Source organism: Pungitius pungitius, chromosome 1 (assembly GCF_949316345.1).
Source record: "Pungitius pungitius chromosome 1, fPunPun2.1, whole genome shotgun sequence".
Lineage (NCBI taxonomy): Eukaryota > Metazoa > Chordata > Actinopteri > Perciformes > Gasterosteidae > Pungitius > Pungitius pungitius.
The window spans coordinates 29,503,876-29,518,281 of record NC_084900.1 but is presented as its reverse complement, the minus strand read 5'-3'; the positions used below and the strand labels follow the sequence as shown (position 1 = coordinate 29,518,281).

The window sequence follows — 14,406 nt, the reverse complement described above, 5'->3', positions numbered from 1 at the left end:
GCTCCAAGGATATATGCAAGAATTGTTTTAACTAAATGCTACGTAATCTGGGTGAAAGAACGTAACATACAAACGAGTGGTACCAAAAATGTTATTTGAAAGATTTATTTGCAGAAATTTTGCAACAAGATTGAGACAACTTGAAAAGCACAAATTGTTTTAAATTCTCTAAATCTCACAGAACTCTATGCAGCTTTGTGTAATGACAACAATCCGATAAAAACATTGAGATCAGTTATTCATAAACACCCTGATTCAAGTCATTATCCAAGACGTTTTGTTCATCACTGCAGTGGAAAGCAAGCTTCAAGAAAATAAACTGATGTGGGATGTGTTTTGACGCACAGATAGTCTGTAAAGCCAGAAATATTGTCAAATAGGGATAAAAAGAGAAAGCAAGGGATGAATTTAAAATGTCTAGGACTGCAGTGTCATTGTGAATCAGAAGAAGAATCTTTAACATCTGTGCTTTCTGTCGCCTCGCTGACTTCACTCAGCTCTTTGCTCTCTCCTCCGCTGTCTCGCTCGTTCTCTCTCTCCGGGTCGACGGATCCCGACGGGTTCTGGCCTGACGCGGCCTCCTGACCCGACAGACGCACTCCTGGCTTTTTCAGCTTGGGGACCTACAGAGACAAACACATTCACTGTTACAATCTGCTCGCGGTGACCATTCTACAAGAAGCTGGTGAAAGTCCGCTCACTTCATCCGCCATGTGGGCCAGGTCCCTCTTCATGGCGTAGGCATCCTCCCCATCCGCATAGTATTTGGGTTCTATCTCACTAATCCTGAGGAGGAACAACGACATTACATATTGGTTGTAGTCAGAACAGAGATATGTAGCCTGGGCTCAGGAGCGAACACGGTCAAATGTTTGAAATTGTATTAACAAAAATCAATTATTAATTAAGCCCCTCTCCATTAGAATTGTAATTTCTGGCATTGTTGTTTCTTTGATACAATATGATTGAGGAAAGGAAAATCTTTTTCGCACTGTGTACTGCAGAGTTGGTGGTGCTGGCTGCTGCAAAATTAAGATCTATTCAAACAGAAAGCAAAAGGGTGCATTGAGCAAATCACCCTTTTCTTGTCATAACCACGATCACACATTCGCACAGACTGATGAGAAGCCAATATTTATTTACGGATTTATTGGCCAGCTCTACCTACGACCTCAGTATTTTTAACTAATAAAAACAGTAAAAAAAATGTTGTCATGGAAATGTACTTACTGGAACTTGAGCGTGTTTGAGTACAGGTGCAAGGCTGCGCGGTTGCTGGAGGGAGGAGAAACGATTGGAAAAGTTTCTTGAGAACACAGTAACAACACAAGCACGTTTTAGAAACAATGCCCCACACGATAACGTACCCTAAAAGGGCAAATAAAAACCCAAGGGCACAGCGAGCGAAAAGTGTACCTTACCTTTTGCGAACATGAAGTGAGACGTATTTAGCGCTGAAGTTTTCTATCATGGCCCGGCTGGCCTGATCCATCAGCTTCTGAGCCAGACCAAGACGCCTGTGGGAGCGCTTCACAGCCTGGAAGACAGATAGAGGTTCATAGAGGTCCATATTGCACTAGAGTGTGTGTGTGTGTGCGTGTGCGCGCGCTCATTCAGACTCACCAGAGATGTGATGTGTCCATGGGGTACGTCATCAGGGTCCTCCTCCCTACAGGGCAGACAAGTTTTTGGGAACACATGAAAGATCTCATTTGAGTAACCGGTGTGAAATAATAATACTAGATGAATATTTAGTCACATATTTATAGACTCACATCTTTGCCAGCACATATCCGACAATTTTGCCATTTTCGTCCTCTGCAATATATGACAGCTGAATCGATAATAGACAAAATCCGTCGTTAGGGTTGAGATAATATGAGCGGTGATGTTAGCCGAAACCGGGCAAAGGGGAAACTGCACGGTCAATCACCTGAGGCCAGGACAACCCGTGATAGAAATAGTATTTCATCTGGTAATTTTCTGGAAGACACAGCAGGTTGCAGTGCTGCATATTCATAAGGTCCTCCGGCTGAGGAAAAAAAAGTCAGATAAATGCATGACATAATGCTTAGCCGGCGCTATTTGGACAGCTAGCGAGCCGGCTGTAATAACTATGCTAGCTTAGCTAGCGGTTAGTAGAAACAGCATGGCTGTTGAGAGGATTTCAGGATTCTTACCCTTGCGTTTCGTATGTTCATTTTGTTAGTTGGCTTGTTATCTGGACTGTGGAGACAGAAATAAAATAAACTAAGTTATCGCGGATGAGTCAATTCATAATCATATAACTACAAGGGGTTTAAAGAGCTGGTCTCGCTAACTCGCTAGCTAACTTGACTTGCTAGCAAGGGAGGGAGGGGAGCGGAGCAATGGTTGTGCCACAATAAGGTCCTACATTTCCGGTCCCCATTGTGCGCTTGGCCTTCACAGTAAAAGTTGGATAATTTGCGTGAGGCGCAAAAACGTGACGTAAATCACCTTTATTTTGAAAAAATCCCTCAAGTCGATAAGAAGCCGGTTATTATAATATGTATTATAGTGGGGAACTTTAGGTACATTTAAATAAATTACTAACACAGCACGGCCACAGTTTTGTGGTTCCCGACCGCCCCCTAAATCCCTACCTGAACTGTGTGCTGTGCACCATCGGTACAATATAAACTAAGTGTAAACTATTATTGTGTGGAATCTTGTGTTTTTAATTTACATTTTTTTGACATAAAGTAAACCGGCCTTTAGGCCTAAAACAGGATGGAAACGTGAAGGTTCAGGGTTTAAGAGTTGAGATCAATAGGGGTCAATAGGGGTCAAGAGCCAAAAAAAAAAAAAGTATTTTCCTTTATTTAGAAACCGAGTTGTACAAGTCTTAAATCCAGTCACAAGTTGTTGGGGAACAATATTTATCATATTCTAATACGTCTTTTCTAGGTCTCTGAATGCTGATTTTTAATGACAATGAATTAAGATAAATCAGTAAAAACCTGTATGTTTTTAGCAAAGAGGGCCTAATAGTGAATTAATCTGGGATAACTACAAAAACCTGCGTGCCCCTCTGCAGATTTCAGTCTGATTGAAAAAATGCTACTATAAATATACGTTGTGTCTTAACAAATGACATGGAAATGTCCAATGCTATTCACATAGACGTTGATTAAAATACACATAATGCTGCCACATTTAAAATACACTGTACTATTCCAAAATAAACTTTAAAGAAAAAGAAAAGCCTATCACTTTGAAATTCCTTTTCAGGTACTGTGCAACTTTACTTTAAAAAATACACTTTTGTCACATTTCAGTATGGTGAAAAATATCCATTGAGTTTTGCTCCAGGATTTATTTTCTTCTTTTTCCTGTTCCTACATTTTTCATTTCCCGATTAAATGTCAAGTGTGCGTGCAGCTTCATAACAAATAACTTTTGTATTTTTACACATCAACGTGTAGTCTCACTTTACATAACACCTACCCTTATGAATCACCAGATTCACTCGTCTCAACCCTCAAAATGACTTGTACTGCTGTATGAAATGACTAAATTCTATCACTTCACTGAGCTCATGCTCCAGGAACGTGTAGCACCGGCACCCAATCGGCGGTGCAGCATGCAAATCATGCAGGTGTCACCGGGGTGGGACCGAGGAGGAAACCGACAGTTTGCAGGCAGCACCCGGCTTGCTGGGGGTTGTCGTCAACATTTCACAGGAACCATGGCCTGAAGAAAGAGATCCTTGAAGGAAGACAGCTTCGGATTTGTTCAGAGGAACGTGACAACCTAATAATCCCGATCTACGGCGAAGGCGACATCGAGTCGGTTGCGCAGTTTCTCGGAGATGCAAAAGTTGCGCCTGTAAAATGCAAAAGTTTTCTCTGTGAAAAGGAGAGCGAGAGAGAGAGAGAGGAGAGAGAGAGAGGAGAGAGAGAGAGAGAGAGAGAGAGAGAGAGAGAGGAGAGAGAGAGAGGAGAGAGGAGGGGGGAGAGAGACCCTTTTCTCAGATGGAGGAGACGGATCTGAGGCTGGAGTCCAGTTTGTGGGTCGGGAATAAAAGATACCGGGCGGTCCTGACGGGCTGGCACTTCAAGTGGACCGAGGTAGATAAGAAGAATCGCGACAAGACAACAAGTAGGTGACTCTTTAGTCTCAAAGTCCCGTGGTCGTATATTTAAAGACATTTAAGCGCACGCTCGTGGGGAATGGACAGAAAAAAGTACCTTGTTACCTGCCGGAACGGAACCGGCATAACTAGATGATGGCAATCAAAACTTGTGTATGAGTAAAACAATACGTGTGGCCCCGTATAATGTGGAACAGTTACTGGCAGGCTTCGTTAATCCAATAAGTGTCAACAGAAAACGTGAAAGACGAGTTAAACAGCACTAACACGAACACCAGCAGCTGATGGAGGAAAACGCCTTCACACGAGGTCACACATGCTTCTGAGTACAGAAATAGTTGAAATTCACTCTGTGGTCTGTTGATCTCGCACATGACATCCTGCCTTAAATAGCCTCCACACACGCTATGTGGTTGTGGTGTTAACACTAACATTATGGCATGATTTCTATTTTAAAAATGGATGCATTTGGTAACATGTTGTTTTTTGGAAACTGTCACGCAGATATTGTCGCAAAGAAGACTCAGTGATGTGTGACAGGCCCCTCACAAACTGTACCATCCTCATGTTTCTTATTATCAATAGGTGTAAATGAATAAAATCGATAACATCGCAGCTCCTTATAGATGAGTCAGCATAAATATCATCAGAACTCTTCAACTGAATCCGCTTGATGGGGAAACAGTCATGAGAGAGTCTTTGCATTAGAACAGCTGTTTGGGAAGCCTTTACGCCTGCTTTCCAGTGAACACTATATACAGTGCATTGAATTGAAAGAGGTTCAATGCTGTGTGTATCTGTCTCTGTGATAAAGCTGCAGTGCCCGTGGCAGAATTGTTTGGGGTGGAGGAGGGCCGCGTGGAGATCCTGCCCCAGAAGTCCATCGAGGACACGGACAAAGACTTCACAGGTGTGTTCATTCGCGAGTGGACAGTCAGTGGACAGAATACTAGCGTTCCGGTTCAGTCCGATGTATGGCGGATGGAGTGCTCTTACACCATGCGTTTTGTTTCCCCCTCATCTGTCATTGGCCTCCAGTGTTCTACGTGAAGCGTAGCAGCAGTGGGAACTCTTGTGGGTTACTATGGAGACTGGGCCGGACCCAGTTCAGCTGCCTCAGCCGGGAGCTCAGGGACCAGTGGACAAAACACCTAAGAACGGCTCTAAAAACTCACAGTATGGACCTGTTTTTTGTCAAAATGTTCCACTGGCTTTCCACAGTATGTAATATTCCAAATGTACGTCTCAGGTCCGCTGCGGCCAAACCGGCTATTGGTATTCATCAACCCATTTGGAGGGAAGAAGAAAGGAAGAAAGGTCTACCATTCACTGGTGGCCCCTCTGTTTGAGCTGGCTGGTATCAGTTCTCATGTAGTAGGTAAAGGACCACAACTTTGTGTCTCATAGTCGGCCTCAACGTCATTTAAGACGGGATGAATGAAAGGGACTTGTCATAATAACATTTATTTTTTTAAGTCACTGAGCGGGCCAACCAGGCCAGAGACCACCTCCTGAAGAAAGACGTGACAGGCTTCGACGGGTAAGCACCACGGCGTAATCCCTGTGGTACGAGAGCATTGTGACAGCTAAGCCCTCACAACAGAACCCTTGTGTTTGTTTATACCAGTGTGGTGTGTGTGGGCGGGGACGGCATGTTCAGCGAAATACTTCACGGCTTGATTGGCCGGACGCAACAAGAGGCGGGCCTTTGTGAGAACGATCCAGCTGTCACTTTACAGCCTTGTCCGCTCCACATTGGTATCATCCCTGCAGGTAAGGACACTGTTATTAGAGGTGTATGAACAGATGGTCGAGCGCAGGCACACTCATCCCCTTCTATCTGATCTACTGTGTCTAATGTAGGCTCTACAGACTGTGTGTGTTATGCCACAGTTGGAGTCATCGACCCCGTTACTTCCGCTTTGCACATCATTATTGGTGAGGATTTTAATCTGAATATTTCACACTATAAAAAAAACCAAAACAATTTGATCCAGTCCGAGCCCCATACTTAAGCTTGCGTGTCCTTCTTAAATCCCACAAAACTTTGCAGGAGACTCTCAGCCTTTGGACGTCTGTTCGGTGCATCATGCCTCTGCTCTGTTGCGCTACTCCGTGTCTCTGTTGGGTTATGGCTTCTACGGAGACGTCCTGGCCGAGAGTGAAAAATACCGTTGGATGGGACCGCTCCGATACGACTATTCAGGTACCCAAAATGTTATTAGAGCAACAGAAAGGACTGCTTGCTGAGATAGCAGCGTTTATTATCAGCTTAAAGTTACAAATCCATGTGAATCAAACAAACACACACGCACACATTCCCCGTATATGTTCTTCTTCAAAGTGTTGTGTACACAAACTGCATTCTTTGCAAATCCATTTGCTCTCCTTGGTCCAGGCACAATGGTGTACCTGAGCAACAGAAGCTATGCAGGCATCGTAGAGTACCTACCAGCAGACCCGCTGCTCTCCAGCCCAAGAGATAAAACACGCTGCCTCTCAGGGTAAAACAACAACTAAAAATAATGAACACAAAACTAACTCTGATGAAAGTAAAAACAAGAAAATGAAAATGTGTGCACCAGATTAGTGAGGTGAAGGTGTTTCAACAACTAAATCCTTCACACAACCACCATCTAGGAACGTGGGAGTGTTATCTATTTCCATAATGTTATTTGTCATTGTAGTATTTACTTTTTGCATGCTTCTTTCTGTTCACTTTTCATTATGTTATTTTCTGGTATTATGTGACTGTGACTGAGATTTGTGAGGTGAAACAAACTCGATGTCAACAATACCAGCACAACTGTGCTTTTATGTGGCCTCCATCATTTCCCGTTGTTTATCCCTTTTAAGTGACTCCTCCTGGATAGCAGCAGCTAGTAATAAGAACAAGTGAACTTCCAGAAAAAGATTAGATGCCAGTTCTGTTGGTCCTCTCTCATACAAGCTGTGTAACAACAAGAGTGACTTTAACCTCGTAGACCCCAAACCTTTTTAATGAGGAGGAGAGAAAGTGTCGTTATTATTAATTAAGGCACCAGTGAAACGGTTCAAATTTCAAAGGTGTTGGGTGCACCTTTAAGGAGGGTAGAACCCATGACTGGAGGAACTTGATCCAGATGAAAGCTGAGCCTCTGTCTCTTGTTAAGAGTGTGCGGTGCCGGAGTCTTTGCCCGAAGCCGCTGGCTGTCAGCAAGTGGTTTATGATGCTCTTATAAGTAGGTGTCGTGGTTAAATAGGATGTTATCTACCAGAACTTCAAGCAGAACTAAAAGTATTTGTGTCGCGTGTGTTCATGTCTAGCTGCAGTGTGTGTTCCCAAAGCACAGAAAGACTTTTCTCACACTCTTCGGATCCAGGCTCCCTGTGCAGCTCCCAATTCAGACCGTTCAGTAGCGACACAGAAGGTAATCACACACACACACACACACACCTGTATATGTGTATATTTAAGCCCATTTAGCAGAAATATGTACAGTTCCCCAGAACATGCGCTACTCTTTAGGTCTGATGTATGCAAAATATGCAAAAACAGTGACATGGTTCTTTAAGAAATGTAGCGCCACGTCTCTTCTTCTCTGTCTCCCCAGGCGAGTGGGTGCGGGTGGAGGGCCGGTTCAGGTGTGTGTCTCTCACTTGTATGTCCTGCTCGTGTCCCAAGAGTCCTTTGGGCCTCTCTCCCTCCGCTCACCTCGCAGATGGAACCGGGGACCTCATCCTGGTGTGGGACACCCACCCGCTGGGATTCCTCAAGTTCCTCTACAGACACACCTGCACGGAGGACCAGGTACGAGCACTTTCACATGTTAACACAGTTGTGTTGGCGGGTTCAAACACAGCTTGACCCGACTCCCTTCTTCTCTTAGTTCGACCTGCCGTTTGTGGAGGTGCACCGCGTGAAGGCCGTCCGTTTCTCTCTCTCCCCCGACGAAGAGGAGGGAGCCCGTGAAGAGTTTGGCGCGTCGGGCGTTGGGCTGGACGAAGAAGAGAGGAGCTACGTTGAGACCGTGAGCAGGAGCGGATCTCGGCAGCACCTGGCAGAGTGCGGCACAGGGCGAGAAACGGCGGATAAGCAGAAAGCGGCGTCCCCCTTCACGTGTGGCCTGTGCTGCAGTAAAGCTCCTGCCGCGTCCGTGTGGAACTGTGACGGAGAGATACTGACGGCCACAGAGGTCCTCTGCAGGTGCGAGAGTTCATCCATCCATGTGTCGTTTCATGCATATCTCACAGGGTGATGAATTATCCTCTTACAGAATGTCAGGTTCGTCTCAGTCATTTTACAGATGATTCTCTGCAGCACAGTTTTTAACCACGTCTACTTGTCTCAGGGTCCATGGCCAGCTGGTGCGTCTGTACGCCCGGGGTATCGAGGACGGAGCAGCCAGAGGAAAAGAACAGTGTGAAAGGGGTTACACGCTGTACGAATAGTCTCACTTGAAGTTTAGATGACGAGCGAAAGGCAACAATGGACACGTTAGGAAAATGTTAGTTTGTGAATTTACTGAGACAGCGCTGTCTGTCGGGCCGGGGCATTACCAATATCTCAGGTACTTTCATATATTTTCTCATGCAATAATTGATAAGTTGTTAAATGAATGATGTGTGTTTGTTGAACTCTACTTGTTTGTCTTGCTAAATGGAATTATGACATAGTTGTAATGCAGACCTTTCTGGAGTGTAGGCATCATTTTATTTATCTTCACTTGAGCTTCAACAGAATAAAACCATGGGGAATGTTACCAGAAATGAAAGGAAAACAAATGTCAATAAAAAATTGACTTGAATCATTTTGTGCTTTATTGTTGACAAAATGAGTGTATACACTACACTACAATGTAGTAAAAGCAACATAAATAATAGTGCACTAGGAACTATTGTTTTAACTGTTTTTAGTGTCACCTTTACTCACCGTACTGAAAGATCATAACATTCCATGGTATACATAAAAAGTACAGTGCAAATCAAATAACACATAAGGGAACAAATAAAAAAGTCTCCGGAGGAGAAGTTGTATAACAGATGTCTTTACTGCGCTTCCCACGGCCCTCAGAGAACTGGCAGGATGAGCGAACGGTCTATTATTTGTCAAAGCTATGTGTGTTTGCAGTTAGAAGGCCGCCAGCTGGACCAAGTACCTGACAGACAGACATGGCTCACAAAAATAGCATCCGTCTGCTGCAAGCAGTTGAAAAAACACCAATTTAAAAGTAAATCCAATCACAATTCATGCACCAATGTTATGAATTAAATTTAAATTGAGTCCAAAGCACCTACATGAAAATCCTTCTCACCTGAAGCAGGACATTTTAGGTAAACTTTTATGTCATCTGTTGTTACCAACCAGACACCAACAAGACGTCCTGGTATAAATCTTATGTGGTGTTTATGGCTGTAAACACGGGCCTGCTGATAGCAGAGACCAGGTTCATATTCTCAACAATGAAATGTGTAAATATTGATCTTCCTTATGTTTGTTTTTTTAACATCAAATATACGTTATCTATGTTTAAATCATGTTAAAAAGTAGTCATATGGTTAAGTAAGTAAGTTCTAGCAAAAGATTTGATTTTTTAAATGTACAGTAATTGTTATTTCCAAATTAACATTTGTGTGAATGGGGAGAAACAGTCAAAAAGATTACAGCAGTGAAAGATTGCAGTGTCTGTTGTGTGGTGGCGTGTGTTAATTCATGTTGGGTGGGGCTTCACCCACTTGTATGTTCCCTCATAGCGAAATCCCACCCTCTTCATAAGGTCATCTGCTTCGTCCGGACCACGACTATGGATGCACAAAAGAAAGACAGCAGATATGATCAGTGGAAGTGACATTTCTGTATCCTGTATTTATTTCTGTCGCCCAATACAGACATTTTACCTTCCGTATGTATACGGGATTGGTTGCGTCCTCTCCCCCTCTATTTGGTGGAGGAGGGGGGTGAAGATCCTCCAGGCCTCCCGCAGCTCATCACTGGCGACAGAACAAAGAGTACTTCATGTCCAAAACAAAATACCCTAACTAAAATAAAATACCTAGAATAGGTTATTACAGTACATGGAGCAACCCACCTGCGAACAAAGTGCATCTGGTTTCCGCAGAAAACATCTAGTATCAGCCTCTCGTAAGCGTCTGGGAGCTTCACGTTCTAGAAGAAGATGGCATATAAATACCTGCTTGATGTCGAAGGTGTACGGATTAGTTGAATATTATTTTTATGAGGTTATGAAATATGATGATGTTGGACATGTTGTGAATAGAGTGTGTTAGAAGTTGATGATAAATGTGTTATATTATATCCAAAAATGATGTTTCCTTAAAGAATCTATAGGCCCAAGGTGAGTTGTGCATTGTGTTATTGATGAGGTAAAGGTCTGGCTAGGTGAGGCTCCAGGTTCGATCACAAGATGGAACCAGAGAGTAAGGGTAATAAAATTCCTGGGCGTGGATGAACATAAGCGGTGACCAAACTGGGCGGAGCTACTGTTAGCTGTGCAGCCAATTGCATAAGGCTGTAAAAAATAATGGACAACCCCCCAAAAGAAAAGTCTCGGTCTCAGGCAGAATCTTCTTTTGATTTGTCAGATTGAGTGGGGAAAGCCGATTCTCTATTTTGTAGGAGTAGTTATTAAATCCTTTTTGATTTTACACTACTTGATTCTTTGTGGTTGTGTTAGTGGCTGGATGCTTAGGTTCCACCGTACAGTCTGCGGATGGAATATGACGCAAGTGAGAACATATTCTGTCACACATTACACAATAGTATTTTGCATCTCTACACCTCCACCCAAATTTCAATACTAATGTGAGACATAGACATCAGTCAAATGCTATCAAGTAAGACCTTAAAATCCATTTTAAGTTACAGTATATTCTGTACATTAAAGATCAAAATTTGACTATTCAATTCAAGTGAAACCAACTTATATAAAGAATTTGGTGACAATAGAACGACACAAAGAGCTTCACTTAATCAAAGAACATTTTCAGAAGCAAGTAAAACCCTACACACATTAAATATTGAAATTGGGGCTTTGGGTTGGGAGTGTCACCTCGTATCTGCTCCTATAGGTGAGGTCTAGCTCAGTCTCCTCTGGGCTGAAGTAAACTCCGGGCCTTTTGGTCATCATCTTGAGGTAAATGGCTTCGTCCGGCTGCACACGCACCACCAGCTCATTCCTCTGACAGCGGTCCCCAAAGATGTCTCCCGGCACGTCGGTGAACTGCAGACGCACTTCTGCCTTCCGTTCATTCAAAGCTTTGCCGCAGCGGAGAATGAAAGGTACGCCTGGGGGAAGGGTGGTTGAATGGGGTGATGGATGGTGAGGGGTGCAAAAACATGACTGGGGAGGAAAAGAAAAGAAATGTTTTGCCTCACCGTCCCATCTTTCATTCTGGACATAAAGCACAGCCGTGGCAAAGGTCGGCGTGCAGGAGCCTTCTGGAACGGTTGGGTTGTCATGGTAACCCAGCTTGGAGTAGCCTTCGCCCTCAGGGTCCCCCAAATACTGACCGAGCACCACATCTGTCCCAGCAACTGGAGCTACACACTTCAGCACCTTCACCTGCAGCACACACAAAAGACAGGACACGAAGCTCTGATATTTTAGATCAAAAATATGAACAAATGATTCAAATTATTATTTACATTTAATCATTAGTGTTACCTTCTCATCCCTCACATCATCCGGGCTGGTGGAAGCCGGTTTCTCCATGGCGACCAAACAGAGTATCTGGAGGAGATGATTCTGCATGACATCGCTGCGTTAAGAACCAATAGGAAGAATCATGGTAAGTAAAGGATCTAGTGTAACAAAAACATGGTACTTGTAAATCTACCGCCTCTCACCGAATAATACCAAAGTCATCAAAGTATCCTCCACGGCCCTGAGTTCCAAAATGCTCTTTGAAAGTGAGGACCACGCAGGCCACACTGTTCCTGTTCCATATTGGTCCGAAAATACGATTTGCAAACCTGGTCGTGGGAGAATAAAACAGATCTAAAAAAAACAACAACACTCAAAACAAGGGACAGGAGGAACGAAACAACAAGTACGCCAGTATTCTATGACATATTTTGTTTTTTTTTTACCAGGGGAACAGTGCTTGAGAATGTTGGTACAGAGGTTGTTACCTGAGAACCATGAGGTTCTGCACCATCTCCTTGCCCAGGTAGTGGTCTATGCGGTAGATCTGGTCCTCTGTGAACAGGGAGGACAGGTGGGCCGACAGCTCCTCTGAGCTCTGCAGATCTCGTCCAAAGGGCTTCTCAACAATTACCCTGCTCCAGCCTCTGTTTTACATGCACAGCTGATCAGAACACTGCGATCTAACAGCAAGGGAACTACCGCGCTCCCATGACAGACACTGACCTGCGACTCATGCAGTAGGTTCTGATGTTTGTGCTGACATGCTGGTAGACGGTGGCTGGCAGGGCCAGGTAGAAGAGTCTGTTGGCGTCAGCTCCCCCAGGCAGCGACGACAGATGGGCGTCAAGTCGGGCGAAAGAGGTGTCATCGTCATATTTGCCGCTCAGGTAGGAGCTCTTACTGAAAAATGCCGAGAGACATTCGACGTCCTCATCGGCGACCTGAGGGGAAATGTAAAAACAATGTTTGCAGAAAAAAAGCAGCCCAAATAATCAACGATGTTGCGCCAGATAGCCACCACGCACGGTACCTTCATATGAGGAAGACATGCCGCCTTGATGTCCTCCACAGTCAGTTTAGAACGGGCAAAACCAACAACGTATGTGTCATGTGGGAGCAGGCCATTTCTGAACAACCACCTAAGGGAGCGTCAATAGCAGCGATGCATAACATGGTCCAAGGGTCCACGTCCTCGTGGCACAGAGCGACAAGACAACTCGAAAGACGGCTCCCATGCACATGCTGTTTGGGCAGCCATTCACTCACCATAAAGTTGGATAGATCTTCTTTGTAGCAAGATCCCCCTGTGCAAAATATATGAATGAAGAATAAGGTGAAAGAGGTGTAGTTGGGAAATCTAAAATAATCCACTATGAACATCAAGAATTGATGAGGAGGCAGTTAATCTGTTGCAAAGAACTTTGAACACAACATTTTGTTCAGGACAGAGATTTTAGTTAAAATCTAAAGACATCGCCATATAATAGGTGAACAAACAAAGAAGACAGACATCTGGACTTTGGAACTTGTACCGAGCTCTATTTAAAAGTGGTCTAACTAAATGTGTTGGCTCCATAATCATCCTGTTCTTTCTGTTACAAAGAAAAAAGTAGTGGATTAGTGTGGATTAGTTTTCCTGATTACCACACCATTCCAAAGTGAATTGTTCTCTTCGTGTCAACACTGTCACTTTAAAATCTCTTTTCAAACCTTTTTATTAACTGTAAAATCTGAAACCTGAACGTTTCGACAGATCTTTGTTAAAATTGTGATCGAGGCAAATGCCTTTTCGAGGTAAACGGTGGTTCTTCAGGTCGTGCTGTTCAAAGGTTGTACTCACAGAGGCTCCCAGGATGATGAATATGTGCGTGCTGGAATGACTGGCCTGCTCCCCTCCATAGAGATCCCTCCTGAGCTGTCCAAAAACCTCAGAACGAGTCACAGGCTCAGAGCTCATGTTTTGGCCCGTCTGCTCTCAGTCGGTCCGGACTGTGGCAACTCTCACTGCCCTCTGGCTACGTGAGACCCACAGCATGGGGGACACTTCAACGGTCACCTCACCTTGCAGAACGTTATTACCGCCATCTACGGTTGGATAGAGATAATGCCTTAGTGTGTTCATTTCCTCATGCTGTGTAAAGTACTGGATGTATTTGGCTCTCTAGTTCAGCAGCTTGGATCAACGCGATCCAACGTAGGGAATAGAATCAACGTGTCAAATGAGAACAGGTTTGGCAACGTGGAAGAAATCTTGCTTATCAATTTCAAGTCTATTCAGACAAGGCTGAAAACAATTGGCAGGAATGTTTCCTGCTCTTAAACCACTCCTTCAACAAATGTTTCGCAACCGGAGCAGGTCTTTCTCCATGAGAAAATCCTACGGCTTTGTTGCAGAATAATGACCGAGTACTTTGCCTTTAAAAACAATCCTCCACACACAGTACTACAGAATGAGTTGTGAATCAAGGGAAGGGAACCTATATCTAAATATCAATTATTTGATATTTGTATCACCAGTAACCACAGTGAATATTACCAACAATTACCCAGAAAAAAAGAATTGTGTAATATTGTGTAATAAGATTGTGTAAACACCCTGACGTAGAGGCGCATTTCTTGTTTTCTAGATACTTTTGCTGACTGAAG

The 14,406-nt window shown here is 43.9% G+C and overlaps 3 protein-coding genes across 3 annotated transcripts; 1 reads left to right on the top strand and 2 right to left on the bottom strand.

Annotated features, from left to right (window-relative positions):
* Positions 1-89: 89 nt before the first annotated feature.
* On the bottom strand, positions 90-2,394 carry naa10 (N-alpha-acetyltransferase 10, NatA catalytic subuni). Its single transcript, XM_037480810.2, has 8 exons — positions 2,181-2,394; positions 1,934-2,032; positions 1,776-1,834; positions 1,624-1,669; positions 1,422-1,537; positions 1,231-1,275; positions 702-786; positions 90-623 (listed from the first exon to the last, which is right to left on the bottom strand). The coding sequence occupies exons 1-8, from the start codon at positions 2,199-2,201 to the stop codon at positions 432-434; spliced, it is 663 nt and encodes a 220-aa protein (XP_037336707.2). The 5' UTR covers positions 2,202-2,394; the 3' UTR covers positions 90-431.
* A 1,266-nt stretch (positions 2,395-3,660) lies between these two features.
* Positions 3,661-8,901, top strand: zgc:158263 (ceramide kinase family protein). Its single transcript, XM_037480584.2, has 13 exons — positions 3,661-4,122; positions 4,929-5,024; positions 5,153-5,290; positions 5,364-5,492; positions 5,591-5,654; positions 5,742-5,887; positions 5,978-6,052; positions 6,168-6,320; positions 6,513-6,618; positions 7,421-7,524; positions 7,708-7,904; positions 7,984-8,300; positions 8,446-8,901. Exons 1-13 carry the CDS (start codon positions 3,996-3,998, stop codon positions 8,543-8,545), a joined length of 1,752 nt encoding a protein of 583 aa, XP_037336481.2. The 5' UTR covers positions 3,661-3,995; the 3' UTR covers positions 8,546-8,901.
* A 135-nt stretch (positions 8,902-9,036) lies between these two features.
* LOC119223332 (glucose-6-phosphate 1-dehydrogenase-like) lies at positions 9,037-13,730 on the bottom strand. The gene is made up of 12 exons (XM_062564468.1): positions 13,601-13,730; positions 13,027-13,064; positions 12,791-12,899; positions 12,484-12,701; positions 12,246-12,404; positions 11,961-12,086; positions 11,779-11,872; positions 11,490-11,676; positions 11,164-11,399; positions 10,183-10,259; positions 9,992-10,084; positions 9,037-9,895 (listed from the first exon to the last, which is right to left on the bottom strand). The coding sequence occupies exons 1-12, from the start codon at positions 13,715-13,717 to the stop codon at positions 9,805-9,807; spliced, it is 1,545 nt and encodes a 514-aa protein (XP_062420452.1). The 5' UTR covers positions 13,718-13,730; the 3' UTR covers positions 9,037-9,804.
* Positions 13,731-14,406: the final 676 nt, after the last annotated feature.

Bases quoted from the DNA above. Each gene is read 5' to 3' on its own strand.
- naa10 (XM_037480810.2), bottom strand. From the start codon at position 2,201: ATGAACATACGAAACGCAAGG. The intron at 2,033-2,180 runs GTAAGAATCCTG...TTTTTTCCTCAG, and splicing joins TGAACATACGAAACGCAAGG to CCGGAGGACCTTATGAATAT. The intron at 1,835-1,933 runs GTGATTGACCGT...TTATCGATTCAG, and splicing joins ACGGGTTGTCCTGGCCTCAG to CTGTCATATATTGCAGAGGA.
- zgc:158263 (XM_037480584.2), top strand. From the start codon at position 3,996: ATGGAGGAGACGGATCTGAGGCTGGAGTCCAGTTTGTGGGTCGGGAAT. The intron at 6,053-6,167 runs GTGAGGATTTTA...AAAACTTTGCAG, and splicing joins CGCTTTGCACATCATTATTG to GAGACTCTCAGCCTTTGGAC. The intron at 6,321-6,512 runs GTACCCAAAATG...TCCTTGGTCCAG, and splicing joins GCTCCGATACGACTATTCAG to GCACAATGGTGTACCTGAGC.
- LOC119223332 (XM_062564468.1), bottom strand. From the start codon at position 13,717: ATGAGCTCTGAGCCTGTGACTCGTTCTGAGGTTTTTGGACAGCTCAGG. The intron at 12,702-12,790 runs GTACCGTGCGTG...ATTTCCCCTCAG, and splicing joins CATGTCTTCCTCATATGAAG to GTCGCCGATGAGGACGTCGA. The intron at 11,873-11,960 runs GTGAGAGGCGGT...TTCTTAACGCAG, and splicing joins GATGACTTTGGTATTATTCG to CGATGTCATGCAGAATCATC.